Below are 19,735 nucleotides of genomic sequence, written 5' to 3'. Positions count from 1 at the left end.
TGTGGGTGGGGATTACACTGAAGTGTAAATAAAAGAGTTGTTTTTTGTTTGTTTGTTTCTTTTAACCACTGAACGGGAATAACTTACAATTTTTTTTGGACTCCAGTAAGCTACTTTCAAGACAGACATAGAGGCTGCCAAGAAGCTGAAATGAATTATTATGTACTGTCCCCCAAGAAGTCAAGGGTGCTAGTCAGGCTTTCCCTGTTCCCTGACAATATCTGGTAGATTCTGTGCACTCCCAAGATGTAATTCCAGGGAAATTTATCTTTGTAAGAATAGTCCACGGACAGAGCACTAAACCCCTTTTCTGAAAGATTTTTTCATTCTCTCTTTTCTCTAACATGGCTTACAAACTTTGTAAAAAGTCTGGATTTTTAAAATAGCATGATTTAATAGCATTGATGGAGGTTGGGTCTCTGAGACAGACCTCCATCAGAAGGGTACCCTCCTGAGGAGGAAACAGGCCATTAGGAAAGTCATTTTGACCCCCATTCCCTGGAGGGAATCACAGACCCAGGTGCTCAGGAAATCTCCTGTCACTCTGAGATGGGCCGGGACACGGTGCCATGTCCGAAGCTTCTAAATACAGTTCAGGCTGGGTCATCATGACAGATGCTGAACTGGCACCCCCACGGGCTTTGCAGTGGGAGCTCTGACGGCTTAAATGCCACGGCCCCTGGGCTCCAGGCCCTCCTGGGCTGGGACAGGGAGAGGCCCTGCAGAGTCTTATGGGGAGGAGGACAGGAGCAACTTTGGCAAGGAAATCCCGCTGCCTCGACGACACCACCACTCTTTCAGAAAGCAACAGACACCCGGCGACACACCAGCTATTTCAGAAGCTGTCAGATTCTGAATTGCTGACATACTTGGAGGACGCGGTCTCTTCAAGAGTCATTCTGACCGAGGTAGGTAGGCCTGGGGGAAAGCAGAGGCATGCTGTATGTAGCCAAGGTGTTGGCTGAGGAACGAGTGGAGTTCAGTGATCTGGGCAAGGTGACTAAAGGAGTCAGTAATGGAGTTAGGAATAACATGTTGACTTTGGGATTCCCAAACCAGCCGTTACGCAGAGGACAGTGTTAGGCAATCTCTTACCTTGCCCCACCCTCTTCTCAGCCCTCACCAGAAATCTGCCTGGGGTGAGCATCCTTTGACAACTCATTCTCTTCTGGAGAGGGCTTTGGAGGGAAAAAAGAAGACCAGAGAAGACAAGAGGGGGGCTTTTCCTAGAGGGCTCTGGGGACTTGGGATGGGAGGATGGGATTCCAAGTGTTGTAAGCATCTCCAGCTGGGGTTGCTGAGTTGTAAATATAAAGACGCTGTTGTGAACATGATTAATCCAGGGTGCTCCTTTCCCCCTCAGCACTTGCCCTGCAGCCCAAAAGTGGATTCTTTTCTCTTGTCAAGGCATTTGGCTTTAGGATTTCTGAAGATCGTGTGGCCCGGTGGATGAGTTCAAGCTTTGGAGTAAGACACCGGTCCTTTTCTTTTCTCTGGTATTTCTGTGCAGGTTACCTTGGCTGAGTCTCAGTGATAGGGTTGTAGGGCACAGCTCTCAGACCTCATCCTTATGCTCCTTGGGAGACTCCCTCAGGCTCTAGATCTTTTCTGCCTCCTCCGTGTGTATTTTCCTTATCCTGAGACAGAGGGCGAGTGCTCTTGACAAGGGTGTAACTTTGGAGTCAAGGTACGCTGCAGCTTCCCTGCTCTTTCTTGTGTTTTCCCCTTCTCATGGAACAGTGCCCTTGGACTGCTTCTCTAGCCAAGGTTGACCTTTCTGCTTCTCTGCTCAAGGCTAGAGTTTGCTTCTCCAGCCTCATTTCCTTACTGAGGGTCCAGCATACATCTTTGCCCCGTGGTATTCCCTGTTGTCTCTTCTTTCAGATTCTGGTCATTTCCCTTTTCTACAGCGTGGCAGCCATTGTGGACCAGGAGGGCATCACGCAAGCAGACCCACACAAAAGCATGCTTTCTTCGCTGATATTTTCACTTCGCTGATATTTCCTTCCTTCTGCTTTTCCATCATGTCTTCTAACACTATTCAGTTTTGGTAGTTTCTGCTCCAGGCCCTGAATTACTTTCTTCACCATGTGATCTTTTCCTGTTTCACATTTTACATTTTCTTTATTAGGATTTGCTTTTCTCCATTTGAGAGAATACAAATCTTCTTTCTCTCTCTCAGATATGGACAGGGAATGATTGGGGAAAGATCTAACCCTTGTGGTCACTCCCCTTCCCAAACGATGGAAGGAACTAACATTTAATATACTCCTGCTGTGTGCCAGAAGCTTTACTGAGAGTTATTGGCACCTCTATTTTATTTTATTTTTTTTAATTTTTTTAACTTTTATTTATTTTTGAGACAGAGAGAGACAGAGCATGAACGGGGAAGGGTCAGAAAGAGGGAGACACAGAATCTGAAACAGGCTCCAGGCTCTGAGCTGTCAGCACAGAGCCAGACACGGGGCTCGAACCCACGAACTGTGAGATCATGACCTGAGCCGAAGTCGGACGCTTAACCGACTGAGCCACCCAAGCGCCCCTGGCACCTCTATTTTAGATGAGGAAATTGGCCTAGAAAGGTTAAGTCGCTTGCTCAAAGTCGTACATCTGGGTCTATGTGATTCTGGGTTTTTTTTTTTTTTGAAAATTTTTAATGTTTATTTATTTGAGAGAGCAAGAGACAGAGCATGAGCAGGGGAGGAGCAGAGAGAAGGAGACACAGAATCTGAAGCAAGCTCCAGGCTCTGAGCTGTCAGCACAGGCTCTCACGGGCTTCAGGTCAGACCTTGTCAATCAGTTCAACACAACTCAGTCATGGAAGGAAAAGTGGGTGGGGTTCCAATAGTTTAGGTTATGTAGAGGTGACCCTGTTGGGATTTCACTGGGAGCATGGCATTTAATGAGGACACCTCATTATCAGAGATATATTGGTCTCCGGAAGAAGATGAGGAAATGAATAGCATTTGAGATTCTTCGTCTCACCTTCAGTCTACTGTCTCGGAGAACAGTCTTACCATCACTTGCCTTGCTAAACATACAACATTTCATCTATTCCTTTATTCAATAAAAACCAACATTTTTTGAGTGCCTAGTAGGTGCCAGGCACTGTCCCAGGTGCTGAGGATACAAGTTCTAAAGCAGATGTTGTCTGAATCACTTGCCGTTTTCTAAGCTGTCTGGGAGACGTTACTGCCATGCTTCCCTTTTCCTGGAAGATCCTTCTCCTCCTTTCTTCTTATCTTGCAGACATCTTTTCATTAGGCCAGGAAAAAAAAGACCACTGGGCTAGAAGGGGTTCTTCTCACCTCTAAACTTCCAGAGCATTTTGTTGAAACTACCCTTCGATGTACTGCATGAAAGTTAGCATTTATCTATCCCCTTTACTATTGATAAGGTATTTACATAAACATACATACATACTTGGTTAGTGATTCATAAAAATTTCACATAGTAGGTATTACTACTGTGATACAGTACCTACTGTATCACAAATGATAAAACTAAGGCTTCAAGAGGTTAAGTGACTTGTTGAAGATTAGACCGTTAGAAAGGAAGAGGTGAACTTTAGAACTCAGTCTTTTGGATTCCACATTCCAATCCCCAATGTGCTCTGCCCTATTGGATTTTGACTGTTCTACTTTTATTGGATTGTTTATTGCGCTGTCCTGTCTCCTAAGTGATTTTGTAAGTTCCTGAAAACATAGATCATATCTTAGTCAATTTTGTGCCCCTCTTAATACCTAGCACATTGCTAGGTCCAAGCTAGTTAATAAGTAATTATTTACTGAATAAATAAATGATTTATTGAATGGATGGATTTAGAAGATTATTGGGGAGATTGTTACATACTTGCTGGCCATGTAGCTCCCTTATATTCATTAAACAGGATGGTTCTGTATGTTTGGCATGATACATTGGGTTTTCAACTTAGTGTAGCTGGTGGTCTCTTGTGTATAATTTGAAGGGAATTTCATCTTCCTGGCTGTCCACAAATGTCTAACCGACTTACGCGTTTGAAATTGCCATCTCCAAGGGCACTGTTTATGGAAGTCAGAGTTAAATTATACTTACTGCTTGGAAATTGGCTTCTTACTCCTTCCCTGTTAGTGTATTAGCATGAATTTGTTTACTTACTGGTGCTCAGGGGGAATATCCTAACAAGGTAGAAGGCAAGTTCTTCTAGGGCCTTTGGGGGAAGGCCTCCTTCGCACTTCATGGAAATGTAAAGACCACTATGACAGATGTCTGATGGTGCTATGGCAGTGGCCAGGGTGGTGGTGGGAGGTTCAAAGTAGTTGTGGTTGCAAACAGCAAACAAGCATTGGCTTGGGGATGAGCTGATGTGTTACTTCACTCAGAAAAAAAAATGCCAAGAGCCTCAAGGCGGGGCCTGTGTTGACAGCTGCTGGCCCAAAATTGACTGGTAAATCTTGAAGACCACCCAGTCAATTAGGATCAACTTTTGGAGGACCTCTGGTAGAAGAGGTATTTAGACTGAATATTGCCATGTGGCTTGTAACCAGTTTTTTATTATTTCTCTCATGCGTTTTCTGGGCTTTCCATTGGGAATATTTTGTGAACCAAAAGTCAATCTGAAAAATTTTAATTCTGTAGGAAGAATTAAATAAAATATTTGGAATTAGGACTCTTCTGGAAAATCCAAGACCCATATTTGTCTTTATTTTTTCTTGGTCTTCCTGATTAACTTGCTCATTGGCATCTAATCTTATATGTTAATTTGATACTTTCTTGTTTATAAATGCTTTCACATACATTGTTACCTACCAGATGGATTCTCCTTAAATACAGATATCCATTTAGGATTATCAAAACTTTTGGGCTGTGAACTATGACCTGAGTTAAGCCTAAATTAACCAAATTCTGCACGAGTAGGAACTCCCTCAGCTGCTTTTTTCTTGTCTTTCAATACTGTCATTACATATTTCTCAAAGTCCAAACATTTTCCAAGTACCTCCTAATGTTGTTTTGCTTATGGTCTAGGCCAGAATGAAAGTGACTTGACATTGACAGTGATCTTCAGTGAACTTTCACCTTTGGATGTTTTCCCCAGGGTGGGTACTGGGGACAGGAAGTGAAATACAACAAAAGGGGGCCTTGTGTGCTTGTACTTAAACTTATTAAATAATGTTAAGTTGGGGCAGACACCTCAAATATTCCTGAATACAACTGTCCCACTACTGAGAAAGGAAAATTCCTGTCTGACTTTGGCTTGAATTTTCTCCTTTCCCGAAAGAACTGACAATGTCTTAGTTTCCATAGAGTTGTCTTCTGACTGAGCAGCCTGAATTTAGCTCCGCATTTCCAAGTTCAGCGTGAGAAGCACCTAGCTCTGTAGGTCTCATTCTGAAAATGGGAAAATCTTATACGGTGGAGAGAATGTCAACTCTAGTGTCAGTCTAACTCAAATCCCACGATGACACCTATTATATAATGTGTGTCTCTCAATCTTGCCAAGCCTCAGTTTCCTCATTTGTAAAGTGGCAACAGTACTGCTTACTTCATAGAGTTTTCTACGAAGATTGCATGGGATGATGTATACAAAGTGTCTAGTGTAGTGCTTATAACCTCTTCCCTTTTTGCGTCCACCTTCAAAGTATGCTGGAGCATTAGAGGCTGAACCTTTAATGACGTTGAGCCTTCGTCTGATCAAAGAAATTAATATAAAAGTTACTGCTGCCACTTCTTTGCAAAGCCTCTTTCAAAGACTGAGTTCTCAGGGATGACTTTGGGTCCTTGCCTCTGGTTCTGTGTATCACTGGGTGAGATGCTGGTTGTCAGGTGGAGAGTGCTTTAGGCAGCTGAGAGATAATGTGTTTTTGGTCTCCTTAATTGGCTTATTGGCATGGGAATCGCAGGCTTCAGGTTACCTCCTCCTTTTCCCAAATAGAACTTGGAGGGCATGGAGAGCTCAGAGACTTCATTCCATCACTAAAGTCATCTAACAGGCTTGTTTGAGTGTTTGCTATCATCATAATTTTAGTTTAATCCAACCTGGGTTATAGTTCATTCCCTTGAAGCTCTGGACTGGGTATCAAATTTGGGGTCAGTCCGTACTCGGGTCAGTGCCAAATGCTCTGCTTCTGCCATATTTAGAATTACTCTGTGAAAAATTTCGTCACCAGATTTTGCTAAGCTACCTGATAAAATCTGACATCGCAGAACCAACTTCAACGGCACAGGTCCTCTAGAAATAAGAATTTACTTGAGCATGGTACAGCGAGTGCTGCCTGTCCTGGTATGAATGAATGAGAGCCCTTGGATGGCTGTGGGAGTCTTGGTTTTGGAGACTTCAGGATTTAGGAAATAGACCAAGGAGTGGCTGCCCCACCAATATCAGATAGGATCTACCACTCAATGTAGTCGTGTCCCACTTATTGGCAGAAAAAAAATGATTGTTTGATTATCATCTGGGTTGTGTCTTTCTCCTTTGTTTCAAACTATTTTCTTCTTTGGAGTAAAATATGATAGCTGAAGTCCAGGCTTATGGAAGTGGCACTGTACATCTAATCTCAGAACATTCTGGATCTCTTATCTGACTTATAGCAGTCTTCTGTGACCCATCTTCCACCATGAAAACAGGCTATTCTACCTCATTCATATAGAAGATGTAGCAAAGCATTAAACTCAGCTTGTAGAATTCATAATCTGGAAGGGTAGACAGATATCATCACTTTCATTTGAAAGAAGAGTTTGGAATAAAGAAAACAAAGTCTAAGCTCCATATTATGACACCCAAGTTTCTTCTGGAATATAAACTCCATGTGGCCAGAGATTTTTTTCCCCTGATGTGTCAAGAATCTAGAAGAGTGACTGGCACATAGTAAATGTTAAATAAATAGCCATTTATTTGAGTTTGAGTTGAGCCTGACTTTCCACCTTTATCTCTTATCTCACCTCCCTTCTTCTCGTATGTATTTTAAGCTCTGGCCATATCAGTGTGCTTGTAATTCTCCAAAAATGACAAGTCCTTACTTGTGCTATTCTACCTACCTTAAATTCCATCTCCATGGTTTCTTTGTGTGCTTATATTGAACTTATATTTCAAGTCTATTCTCAAATATCACCTCGTGAAGGCTTTTTGATCCTAAATTATTGACTTGCTTGCTTTTCTTTTTTTTTTTTAGAGATACAAGTATGTTTTCTTTTTTCTTTTTTTTTATTTTTTTTTCAATATATGAAGTTTATTGTTAAATTGGTTTCCATACAACACCCAGTGCTCATCCCAAAAGGTGCCCTCCCCAATACCCATCACCCACCCTCCCCTCCCTCCCACCCCCCGTCAACCCTCAGTTTGTTCTCAGTTTTTAAGAGTCTCTTATGCTTTGCCTCTCTCTCACTCTAACCTCTTTTTTTTTTCCTTCCCCTCCCCCATGGGTTTCTGTTAAGTTTCTCAGGATCCACATAAAAGTGAAAACATACGGTATCTGTCTTTCTCTGTATGGCTTATTTCATTTAGCATCACACTCTCCAGTTCCATCCACGTTGCTACAAAAGGCCATATTTCATTCTTTCTCATTGCCGCGTAGTACTCCATTGTGTATATAAACCACTTGCTTGCTTTCCAAAGCTCCTGGATTCCTTACTCCCATATTTGTTGGGCTGCCTATCAGTCAGTCTTTAACAGTTTGTGTGTCCTTCGCATCAGATTGTGAGCTCCTTCGGAGCTTATCTGTCTTGGTCCATTAATATATAACCTGATCTATGCAAAGCAGAAATGTTTGGTGAAATAAAAGCAGAATTAAATATAGACTCATATGCCTGAAATCCTTAGAAAATAGAGCTGATGTGATCTGGATTTTGGTGTCAATAATATATAAGATGGAGATAATAATAATAGCTTTTAGATTTGTTTCATTAAATTTGTTATATAAAGTCTTAGCAGAGCACCAGGTGCATAGTAATGTGCAATAGATGTTGACCGTTAACTCTTTGGTGGGATAGTTCTTGTGGGCTTATATTCATCTCACTGTCCAAAGTCACTGGCATTGTTATCAATAGAATCATTAGTTTCTGTTTTATAATAAGGATATAAATATAATTTTATAAGCAGGAGGGTATCTCCCACCAGCTCCTAATAGTAAAGATAAGGAAATAGTAACAGATAAAGGTAAGTGAATAGTAAAGATAAGGAAACGGAGCCTCCCTGAAATGAAGTGACTTTCCAAGACCCCACTCATGGTAAGTAGTGGAGCCCCAGGAATAAATGTGCTCTGTTCATTGTACTAATGAATTGTTCCCCCAAATTATTAGTTAAGTGGAGATGAAAATCACCTGGAAGATTGTGAAATATGTTTTAAGAATGTCTGGTTTTGATATTAAGTCAAAATGCACATGAGTGAGGCATTTTCTACATATGTCAATCAACTCAACTTATCATGGTTGAGTTGCTGTTGTTTGACCTGGTGGTCTTTAAGCTGCACTACTAATCCATCCATGATTCATTAGACTTAAAAGGGACTTTGTAGCACCTCTAAATTAAATGTGCATGTGCTGTGCTAAAACGATTAAGGAATATGAGGGTCAGAATAGTCATGTGACTTGCTAGGATCAAACATATTAAACCATTTCATTTGTAAGGATGGTTACAATAGTTGAGGGTTGTTACAGAATTGCTGGCTGTTTTGGCCAGGGTTGAACCTAATATCTTGGGAGAGACCTGGTCATTGGATCAGAAGGCAGAAGACCTCCTTTCTACGCTATGTTCATTTTAATTTTTCTTAGTCTCAATCCCCCCATCTATATAATGGGCATAAGAATAAGCCATTTCTACCTCATCAAATGGAAGGATGTATTAAATGTGTAAAATGTAAATTAAGATACTTTTATTATTGCTATTATTTTGCATGAATTGAGAATTGAACTTGCTGTAAGCTAAACTCAATTTTCTTTCTTTCTTTCTTTCTTTCTTTCTTTCTTTCTTTCTTTTCTGAAAACTTTTATTTTTATTTATTTATTTTTTTAATTTAATTTTAGTTAGTTAAAATACAGTGCAGTATTGGTTTCAGGAGTTGAATTCTGTGATTTAACAAGTGCTCTCCTTAGTACCTATCACCCATTTAGCCCATCTCCCACCCACCTTCTTCTTTCAACCCACAGTTCGTTCTCTATCAAGAGCCTCTTGCAATTTGTTTCCCTAAACTCAACTTGCTATGAGAACTTAGTGTTACAATGTCCATTTTATCAACATGAAACAGGTCAGAGAGAGAAAGCGAGTGACACTATGAGCTGATGGTTAGAATCTCTTTTTCAGGGAATTTTTTTGGATGATAATAGATAATGTTAGTTTGACTATATGAATCAGATGATGTTCTCCAGTGACTTGTAACTGGCTCCAATGAAATTTCCCAAAGACTGTTTTAACTTCCTTAGTCAGGTATAACATTATCATTTATGTTCCTGATTGGCTGAAACTTCCCTTGTTAAAATACTATCCACAACAAACATCTGACGGCCAAGAAGTCTTTCCAGGTCATGCAAACGCATTCCTAATGGTTATTTTTTGAAGGCAGGAAGTCACAAATTGCCGAGTATTAAAAAAAAAAAAAAAGCTTGAAAACACAGAGGTGTTTTCTGATTGTATTTTTGAATACATGACCCTATTTGATTGAAATAACCTGTTCTGCATTTCTTATAATCATGATTTAGTTAACTTGAGTATACATTCTGATTAATAGCTGAAATAACTGATCTGGTTAGCCTAAAGATTTTATATAGCTATGATTTAGCAATGTATTTTCCAAAGGATTAACTTTTATTTTTAGGTAAGGTGTTGATCTTGACTCTGAGTTTCCTATTTTAAGAGTATTATAGGGTAGCTTAATTTATGTAATTGAAAATGTGAGCTGGTGCCTCCATTCTGTATATAAAAGTCACTTTGTGAGGGAGTGAGAATTCAGGAACACAGAGTATTTCCAGGAAACAAATAAATGTATCTGAAAATGCTCCTTGGGCATATACTGCCTATGCCTCCACATCTTGTCCATTTCTTTTCTAGTCAGCATGAGTTTCCCAGGGCTGTTCTAGCCCTAGCAAATCCCTCTCTTTTCTGGATTCCTAGGAGACATCAAGGCAGTACGTAACGGTGTGGAAAACTGCGTGGTAGTAAATACTACCTTGGTCTCTTGGTCTCTTGGTCTCTGTTTGTGAATGCGCTCAGTTTCCACTTGTACTGTAAATACCTTTAGGAGGAGCCCCACTCCGTACTTTGGTATTTTCCAGAATCTAGCACAGTGCCAGGCACATAGTAAGCACCCAATAAACACATAATTAATCAACACTAACCGGGAAACTTCTCAAGGTCTGGGATTCTGTTTCAAATTATCTACATGGTACCTCATATAGGGCCACATGCTGATAGGTGCTTATTGATTGATTTGATTGAAACTATAAACAGAGTACCCACTGAATTTTCTAACTTCTGTGATAATCTGAGCCCCTAGCCTTTTTCCTCATTTCACTTGTCTTGCCCAAGCAGTTTTCATTTTATGCTTCTAATTGAAGTTGCCTGAGTTATCACTGAAAGTTACATTAGAAGAGATTCTGACATTCTTTAAGTCATTAGAGGTTGAAGAGATTATGAAATTTTCAGCTCAGTCCTTCTAAATACATGATAAGGAAATAGGTCCATTGTAGTTAAGTGACTTGTTCAAGGTGACTCATTAGTCTGTTTAATGTTACACTTTGAGCTCCCATTTTATTCCAGATGACATAGGGAGATAAGAGCAGAATCTCTGGTTTCCTAATTCTCCAGCCATAGTCCCCATTCCAATCCCAGACCCCATTTTCGTCATTAAAAAGTTATCGTTTAATGCAGTGATCTTTTTCCCTCCCCTCCCTCTTCCTAAACACTCATTAGAGAAATCACACATCCAAAACCTCCCACCTTTTCATAATTTTTGCACATTGTGGTAAGGGGGATTTCATACCACTTTGTTCCCAAAGGTAGGACAAGACTTTTTTTTTTTTTTTTTTTTAATTCTTGCTTTGAGAAGTTTTTTTAAAGTTCACAAGACTTGTGATAAGTGAGGAGCTCTTGGCTTATCACAGAAACAGTGGGATGTGGGAATCCCTGACTCAGGGGATCTGAATTACTGTGTGTGGCCACGTGTGTGAGACCATGCCACAGCTCTGCAGCGGAAAGGCATATAGAAGCAGGCTGGGACAGAGATTTGTCACTCAGCAGCGGCTCTCATCTTAGACGAGAAGCTCCACTTTTCTGTGCTTGAAGGGGACCAAAATTAGCCCCTGTGTGGCTCCAAGTATAACCATTATGTGCTTAGGCACACAAAACCTAGATATAAAACTTTTTTTTTTTCTCTTCTCATGAAGATGGTGACTTTACCTAGTGAGTGATGAGAGGTAAACTAGTTTTGGGGCAGACTTTCTTGTGGCCAGAGCTTGGTTCAGTTCTGCAGTTCCCTGAATGTCTTCAGAAGTGAAGGGTGATGAACTGAGGAGGATGGAGAGAAATGGCACTTTGCTCCCTGTGGGTGCCAGCAGTGCTGTGGGAGACTCTTGCCAGGAGGGGTGCCTGGGTGTGAGAGAGGAACACACCAGGGGTAGAAGGAAAGAAAAGGGAAGGTCTCGTGGGAGGGGTTTTCACAGGCCTAGAAACCTGCTACGGGTAAGTGAGGATGGCCACAAGATGGTCTGACTTTCTGTCCCGTCTTTCTTCATCCTGCTCACGTTGAGGACTGATGCCCAGGAGGCCTTGACCTTTGACATCAATGAACAGTCAGTTGTCAGCCTAAGACACTGCTGTTTCCGGCCTCTACTCATGTATGTATTTATTTACAGGGGAAGCAGTCAGAATCCTAGATGGTAAGGGTGGGTTGGAGAAAGAGGTTCCCAGGCTTAGCTTGCAGTATTTGACCTAAGGAGATTGCACCATCTGAGTTTGGAAAGTCTTAGGAGACAAGCTTCTTGGCAATGGGCCTTTAAAGCTTTAAAAATTGTAGGAAATTCCCTGGTAAATCTGACTCCAGCCTTCTCCATCAGTCTTCATGCCCCCCCACCCCCTCCCGCCCGCCCCCAGCCCCTTCGTTGAGTACAGAAGACACAGGAAGAAAGGACCATCTGGCACAGCATGCCAGCTTTTTATTTGGTTGCTCTCAATCCTACCTTCCTGTTTGGATCACCCCTCCCCTCTGCTCATACTTCAGAAACCAATCAAGGTGTCTCCTGAACTCATTTATTCCCTTTGTTTCCACCGCCTTCTTGGGTAACTTTTTCCATATGCTTATATCCTTGCCTTACAACAGACTTTTTTTTTTTTTTCATTTTTCATCCAAAATGGCCTGATTGGACTCTTAGGAGAAACCATTTGCTCAAATATATGACCAAGTGCTTCTAAAAGCCCCAAAAAACTTTTACTTTTGATGACCAAGATATATAAATAAGAGGGGAAAATGCTGTGTTTGAAAATAGCTGACTGGTGGGCAATGATGCCGAGTGGTATGAAATTAAAGAACACGTTACTGTTGGCATTTAACACCCCCCTCCAAGTGAAATTGTCTAGATTTGGAGCTGTGTGGTCTCTAATTATTATTATTATTATTATTATTATTATTATTTTTTAATTTGGCATTTATGTATTACGTTGCCCCAGTTTGGCTTCAATGCCTTCACCATGCTGTCATTGGTACTCTTTACATCGCCTGTTGTGGACTAGTTTTCTTCAGCTGTTGCTAAAACTTACTAAAATGCCAGATGTCATGTTGGAAACACGAAACCTAAAAGATGGTCGTAAATCACAAAAACAAACCATAAAAAAAAATAATAAAATACGCCGAGTGCTGTGCTCTGGAGCTTCCCAGCTTTAAGTCTCCTTTTGTTCAGCTCCCCCCCCCCACTCCATGCCCCCCATCCAACCTCCCATCTTTTAGGGTGATGGGCGGGAAGTAGCTCTGAAGTTTCTCACCTAAGACTTGCTTGTTTATTTTGCAGATTCCGAGCAGAGCACCGGTTCAGACTCTGAGGTGCTCACTGAGCGGACTTCCTGCTCCTTTGACACTCACACTGACCTGGGCCCTGGTGCTGCAGGCCCTGTGCCTGCCGCCATGTCTTCCATGGAAGAGATTCAGGTGGAGCTGCAATGTGCTGACCTATGGAAGCGCTTCCATGACATTGGAACTGAGATGATCATCACCAAAGCAGGCAGGTAAGGACACGTTCCTTTGCACCACCAGCTTCCAGGAACGGAGAAAAAAACTAGGAGCCATTACATTTTTCTTTCCCGTTATTTGTGGTAGGTAGCATTGGTGAAGCCAAAGCAACTTGTACTCACTTTTCTGCATGTGGACATCTTGGTAAAGTGATCTTGTGTTTACTGTGATTTTGCTCTTTTCCTCCGAGGGCCATTCCAACCTCTGAATCACTCCTATGCTCACAAACATTTTCTGCCTACAAATGTATTTCAGCTCGCACCAGAGATCCGTGGTACGTAAGGGCCAAACGGTAGATTTCCAAAGCAAGTATTATGTCACCATCCAATGTTTTCAAGAGAAAAAGTTTGCTCCCCAAGCAACAGCTTGCATTTTCTAAGGCATTTAAAACAGCCAGATGTTTTTGTAAGATTTTTTTGGTAAGAACTGGGCTTGGTACACGTCTGAGCCCTGCTTATTGATCCATGTGTTTTATTGTTGGCTTGAAATTATTACAGAACTTTAATGGTGACCCCGTGGAAACTTTTGCAAAACTATTTGTGTAGAATGATAGATGTTTTTATACAATTCTTTATTATTTTTTTAATGTTTATTTTTTGAGAGAGAGAGAGACATGGCATGAGCTGAGGAGGGGCAGAGAGAGAGGGACACAGAATCCAGAACATGCTCCAGGCTCCGAGCCGTGAGCAGATAGCCCAGTGCGGGGCTTGAACTCACGAACCATGAGATTGTGACCTGAGCTGAAGTCAGACGCTCAACCAACTGAGCCACCCAGGTGCCCCGAATGATAGAAGTTTTTAAAATACAGTTTCTCTTAAAATAAGCACTTTTTATTAAGCTTATTCCTTCATTGGCATCTTTCAGTTTTTCATAGTTAGGTATCTGTTTTGTGCTGGATACTCAATGTATATTATATTATTTAGACACATTATAATCCCATACATGGATGGGGATTAAAAGGCTTAAAGAAGTTAATTAACTTGACTAAGGTCACACGGGTAGCAAAGGGCGGCTCCAGAATTCCACATAAATCTGTCTGGTTCTAAAAACAATGTTCTTAACTATTTATAATTCTGCACTGTTAAGAAATGGTTGTAATTTTTGCCCCTTGGATTAAAACAAAATGATTTAAATAAAAATAAATTTAGACTAAGTTTTTGAGTATATAGGAATAGTTAATTAAAGTTAAAACAATTATGCTGCTTTCATATTTTCAAAGCCAGTCTACATAGTCTCACATCCTGGGGACCAAAAAGAGCCACCCAGCTGATCATAAGCTGTCATGCAAACATCGACATTTAAAGTAAAAGAATATTTGAATGCATATAGAGAAACCTTCCAATTCAACAAGACACCACAAAAACATGAAGTCAAACTGAACCTTAAGTCTTGTTCATTTTGTTTCTCCTTTAGAAGCTTCTTCCTTCTTGGGGCGCCTGGGTGGCTCAGTCGGTTGAGTGTCCGACTTCAGCTCAGGTCATGCATGATCTCACGGTCTGTGAGTTCGAGCCCCGCATCAGGCTCTGTGCTGACAGCTCAGAGCCTGGAGCCTGTTTCAGATTCTGTGTCTCCCCCTCTCTGCCCCGTCCCCGCCATGCTCTGTCTCTCTCTGTCTCTCAAAAATGAATAAACATTAAAAAAAATTTTTAAAAAGAAGCTTCTTCCTTCTCTAAGTTTTAGTAGTGAACAAAACCATTAAAAAGCACTTTAGGAGAACACCTATGAAGGGAAATTATTTTCAATACCATCTCTTGTCAGTTGGCTTTCAGTCTACTTCTGTTCTACATTTTGAGATGTTATGGCTTAGAAGGAAACAGAGCAATTCAAGGAAAAAGTTTTTATTCTTCTTTTTTAAAAAAAGTTTGTTTATTTTGAAAGGGAGATAGAGAGAGAGAGAGAGATACAGAGAGAAAATGTGCAAGTGGGGGAGGGGGAGAGAGAGAGAGAGAGAGAGAGAGAGAATCCCAAGCAGGCTCTGCACTGATGAGGGGCTCAGACTCACAAATTGTGAGATCATGACCTGAGCCGAAATCAAGACTCCGACCCTTAACCAACTGAACCACCCAGGTGCCCCTTTATTCTTCTTAGTTTTTGGCAAGGGGGTTGGTTTGGATAGAAGGGAAAATATTACATTTTTTTGTTTGTTTATCAGATTTTCCAGTTTTATTTGAGGTTTTCACTTACTACTGTTGAGTATGTGTCTTCCAGTCATTTTTGTCTCTGATATCATTCCCTTGTTTTTTGCACTTCAGTGAATTCAGTTTACCCCGACACCTTTTTCACAGCTCTCCTGTGACCTCATTTCATGATTTGTACTGCAGTGTTTTCTTTCCCACATCTCTGCCTTCACAAATTCACTTGATACCTGGATGCACCCAGATATTCCCAGTACATACACAGTTTGTTCTTTAGTCATATCCTTTGTTTAGGTTTAGAAATGTTATTCATTGCTTCTGTAGTGGGTTGCCTCAGCCTTTGCTATTGCTACATGTAACTCTGCTCAAGTAATTCTGGAACAACTCGGAAACAGACGAATAAAGCTTTCTCTCCAGCTTTCTCTCTGTGAATTTTCTTCACTTTCTCCCCTTTCCTCAAGTCAGTTTCTTCCTTTTCACTCCATTTTCCTTCCTTTGTAGTGTCCCTTTCAATGTTAATCTCAGTTTCCATTTTCTTAGTTACATTTGTTTTGTATGACTCTCTGTTCTTTTTCATGCTCAGAAGATCTTAGTCACCATCTACTTCTTCTGACACCTTAAACTGTAATCCTGTTGATTCAGAGCTACTGCAGTCTACAGAGCCCTCAATCTTTGAATGTACCAATGGAACCTGTATAATCAGCACCATGGACAGAGGTTCTTGTAGGGATTAATGGGTTTGGAAGACACAAGAATTGGCCTAAACGTAGCCATAAAATTAAAATCAAACACATCCCATTTTCTGAACATGAAAGATTAATTTTTCCCTAGGGTGTTATGACTTCACTTGATATTCTGTGCTAAAATACCGGCAAAAGAAAAAGCAACTTTTGGTAAGTTTTTAGGAAGAGAATTCACATGTTGTCATAGAATTTTAAACCAAGAGGATACCTTAGAGACTAGATAGTCCCTTTTCTTTGTTTTATAGGTAATAAGGTTAAATAACTTCTCCAAATTCATTCATTTTAGAACTTGACTATTTATTGGTAAAGGATGGGTAACTTCTCCATTCAAGGTCATATAAATGTTCCAGACAAAACAGGTATTGAATTTAAGACCATCTAACCCCTTTTCTTGAAGTCATGAAGAAAAACATTCATCTTTTGCACTTTTGCAATGTAAGCCTCTCTAGATGACTTAGAGGAACCACATTTTCTTACCTCAGATAACAAGTGAGAGGACTTTTCTTTCCATCCCTGGCAAGGTACTCTCCAACCATTTATAAATACAAGGCAGCCATAAGTCATTGTTACTAAGAAGGGAATTAATGGTTTAGATTGAAATGTATCAGGGCACCCAGGAGGCTCAGTCGGTTGGGTGTCCGACTTCGGTTCAGGTCATGATCTTGCAGTCCCTGGGTTCGAGCCCCACGTGGGACTCTGTGTTGACAGCTCAGAGCCTGAAGCCTGCTTCAGATTCTGTGTCTCCCCCCTTCTCTGCCCCTCCCATGCTCATGTTCTGTCTCTCTCTGTCTCTCAATAATAAATAAATGTTAAAAAAATAAACTTAAATGTATAGATCAAGGTTCCCAAATTTTGGAAAAGAATTAATGTGTATCAAAGTGCCTAACCTATAGTGAATCCTGGATTTAGTTATTATGAGAAGTTCACCATTGAGTTTCATTAGCTGACTGTAAGACTAAAATATAAGGCTTTCTAATTAAACTTGTGAGCTAGAGGGAGAAAATCTAGGATGATATACCAATAGAAGCTTCTGAAAAGTTATAAAGTAGGAAAGAAGGAATGGTTATACATTATTCTTTGCAACTATTTACAAATTAGCCAGCATCCCTATTGAAGGTCCATGGTCCCCCTTGTCCTCAAATATGGTTATGATGTCACTGACCTATTACCAGAGAACATTTGCTTTTTGAGTTGCTTCTGGTGGGCAGTGCAGTGTGTGACTAGCACAGAAGGCCCTCATGTAAACAACTAGGGCACATATGCAAGATGGCTGTCTGGGGTCAGGGTATGGTCTATGGCCGTGAAATGGAGCAAAGCCAATTAGGCTGTATGTGGATCAAGCCTGTGACCTTGACCTCATTAGCACCGTGCTCTGCCCAGCTAAACTAACTGGCCCCAGATGGTTAAGCTTAGTGCAGCATTTTGTGTACAAGTATCCTAGAGCACATTCAGGCAATGCAAAGTTTTGAACTGAGCACTTTTTATGTCTGACTCCTAAATGAATGACATACAAAAGAGCTTGATGTTTTCCTTCTTTCTTATGGTTAAAGAAGAATGGAGAATTTTATTCTAGACCCCTTGAAACTCAATACTCTTCTGGGTTGCTCCCTCTCCTCCTCTTCAATTATGAGAGTAGTTGTAAAGTGCCATATCCTGACCTTGCTTGCTTTGGCAAGTTTAACAAGCCATTGTGGTAGAAACAAGGTATTGCCCAGAGGCCACTAGAATTCATTTGGTATTTGCTCCCTATTCCACAGGGTCCTCCCTCTGACACACATGTTGACAGCCTGAGAACTTGCAGAAATTTTTCTACAGTTTTATGCCTTAAAAAAAACCCCAACTTTGTTGGCCCTTTGTTTGGGGATTGGTAGCCTCTTCTATTTTACTTATTTTCTCAAAAGATTACTTTTAAATAGACTCAGTCAATCAAAAACTATTTCATGATCACCTACAATCAACTGTGATAAGCTACTTGACTAGTAAGAGCATAAGTTATTCAAGTACATTAAGTGTAAGAGTGTATTTTCAAGGATGTTATAGTCTAATAAGAAATACATGTGTGGATGCACACACATTGTCTATCTATCTATCTATCTATCTATCTATCTATCTATCTATCTATCTATGTATCTTTCTGTCTAATCACTTTAAAGATGAACTAATAATATAAATCAAGGTAGGTATGAGCATTTGGAGTGTATGAATCATCAAATAGTTCAATTTAAGTTAAGAAGACGTACTATTTCAGCAGTGAATCCTCAGCATGTTTTATAGCAATGATTTCCAAAGTGTGAAAAAGCAGCCAACTTTGAGGATTAGAAGAATTGGACTTTAGTGTGCTTAGAGTTCGAAATAAGAAGAGACTGTCTAAGCTTTTATTCCTGCTACTTCTCCTGCTCTGATTATTGAGCTTACTGTCTATTCCCCTTCATAGGAGGATGTTTCCTGCCATGAGAGTAAAAATCACTGGCCTGGACCCACACCAGCAATACTACATAGCAATGGACATTGTGCCTGTGGACAATAAAAGATACAGGTAATGATGACTCTGGGGTGTGGAACTGTGGACATCACCAGCATTCCAAGACAGTTCTTTAAACTCATTACATGAAGCATTTTAACAGTGCACTGTACTATGCACTAAACAGGGAACGAAGATGGCAGATATGCCGATAACCCATAGCAGAGCACCAGGCGGGAAGTAGTCACTAGTGCTTAGAAATCAGGACTTAGTAACGGGTTAGAGTGGAATCCTCCCTTGTCTCTGGAAAGAGTGAGCTTGTATAGTGTCTGCAAGGGTTGCAGAAATCAAATGGATGTTAAGTCTAAAATGAAGTCAGTTAAACATTGAAAGTGATTAACATATTGAATGATTCGGTTTATGGAATGCTAAATGAGTTGAGATGATTTATTTTGGAGAGGTGGAGGAGAAGTGGACCAGTGTAGTATATTCAATCATACAGCTGATGGCTTGCCCTGTGGATGAGGGAGGGCAACAAGAGGAGGACTGGGTAAGATTTCAAGAATAACTTTTAGTTAGGTGAATTATTGTTTATCAAACTGTGTTGTGAGTGAGTTTGTTAAATAGCTTTCTTTCAGAGTCATTAAAGGCCAATACAATGTCTATGTCTCTTGGATGGCTTACACGTATTTATTTATTTGTTTGTTTGTTTGTTTATTATGTAGTTCTTATTTAAAACAAGTTTGTGGCATAATCAATCTCTTGAGATTTCAATCAAATCAGTGAATCATGACTCATTTTCAAAATATTTGAGTACTTGGCTTTAACCCCAAGAATTAGGAGGCAAGAGATGAATGAAGGGGGAAGACCAGAACTAGTGTGGTAGAGGGAGAGAGCTGGCTAAGAGAGAAGTGATCTAGATACAGGACTCAGGACAGGAGATGCTTCTGATCTGTTTCAGAGGATCATGGGAGTTGTGATTTGGACTGAGTGTCTCTGTTTGCTAGGGTCCAGGTCCCGCATGGTCCTTTATAAGTGAAAAGCAGGGAAGTGTCACATCCACGGAGAACTCTCTTCAGAACTGTATATAGGGCAATTGGCAAATTCTGGAAAACTGACCTCCTTTGCTACCAACAACATCTCTTACTTTCAGTGGCTTTGTGGGAAAATAACATGGAGGATGATGACATTCCAAACTGGGTTCATCAA

The 19,735-nt window shown here is 40.6% G+C and overlaps 1 protein-coding gene across 1 annotated transcript in view; it reads left to right on the top strand.

Moving 5' to 3' along the window:
- Positions 1–19,735, top strand: part of TBX15 (T-box transcription factor 15) — a 104,253-nt gene that overhangs the window by 44,979 nt on the left and 39,539 nt on the right. Inside the window, exons 2-3 of the mRNA XM_030327536.1 lie at positions 12,970–13,183; positions 18,500–18,601. Coding sequence (XP_030183396.1) covers positions 12,970–13,183; positions 18,500–18,601 — 316 coding nt within the window. The remainder of the gene's footprint in view (positions 1–12,969; positions 13,184–18,499; positions 18,602–19,735) is intronic.

Source organism: Lynx canadensis, chromosome C1 (genome assembly GCF_007474595.2).
Source record: "Lynx canadensis isolate LIC74 chromosome C1, mLynCan4.pri.v2, whole genome shotgun sequence".
Taxonomy (NCBI): domain Eukaryota; kingdom Metazoa; phylum Chordata; class Mammalia; order Carnivora; family Felidae; genus Lynx; species Lynx canadensis.
Note: the sequence above shows the minus strand (reverse complement) of the source record. Positions and strands in the feature narration are given on the sequence as shown.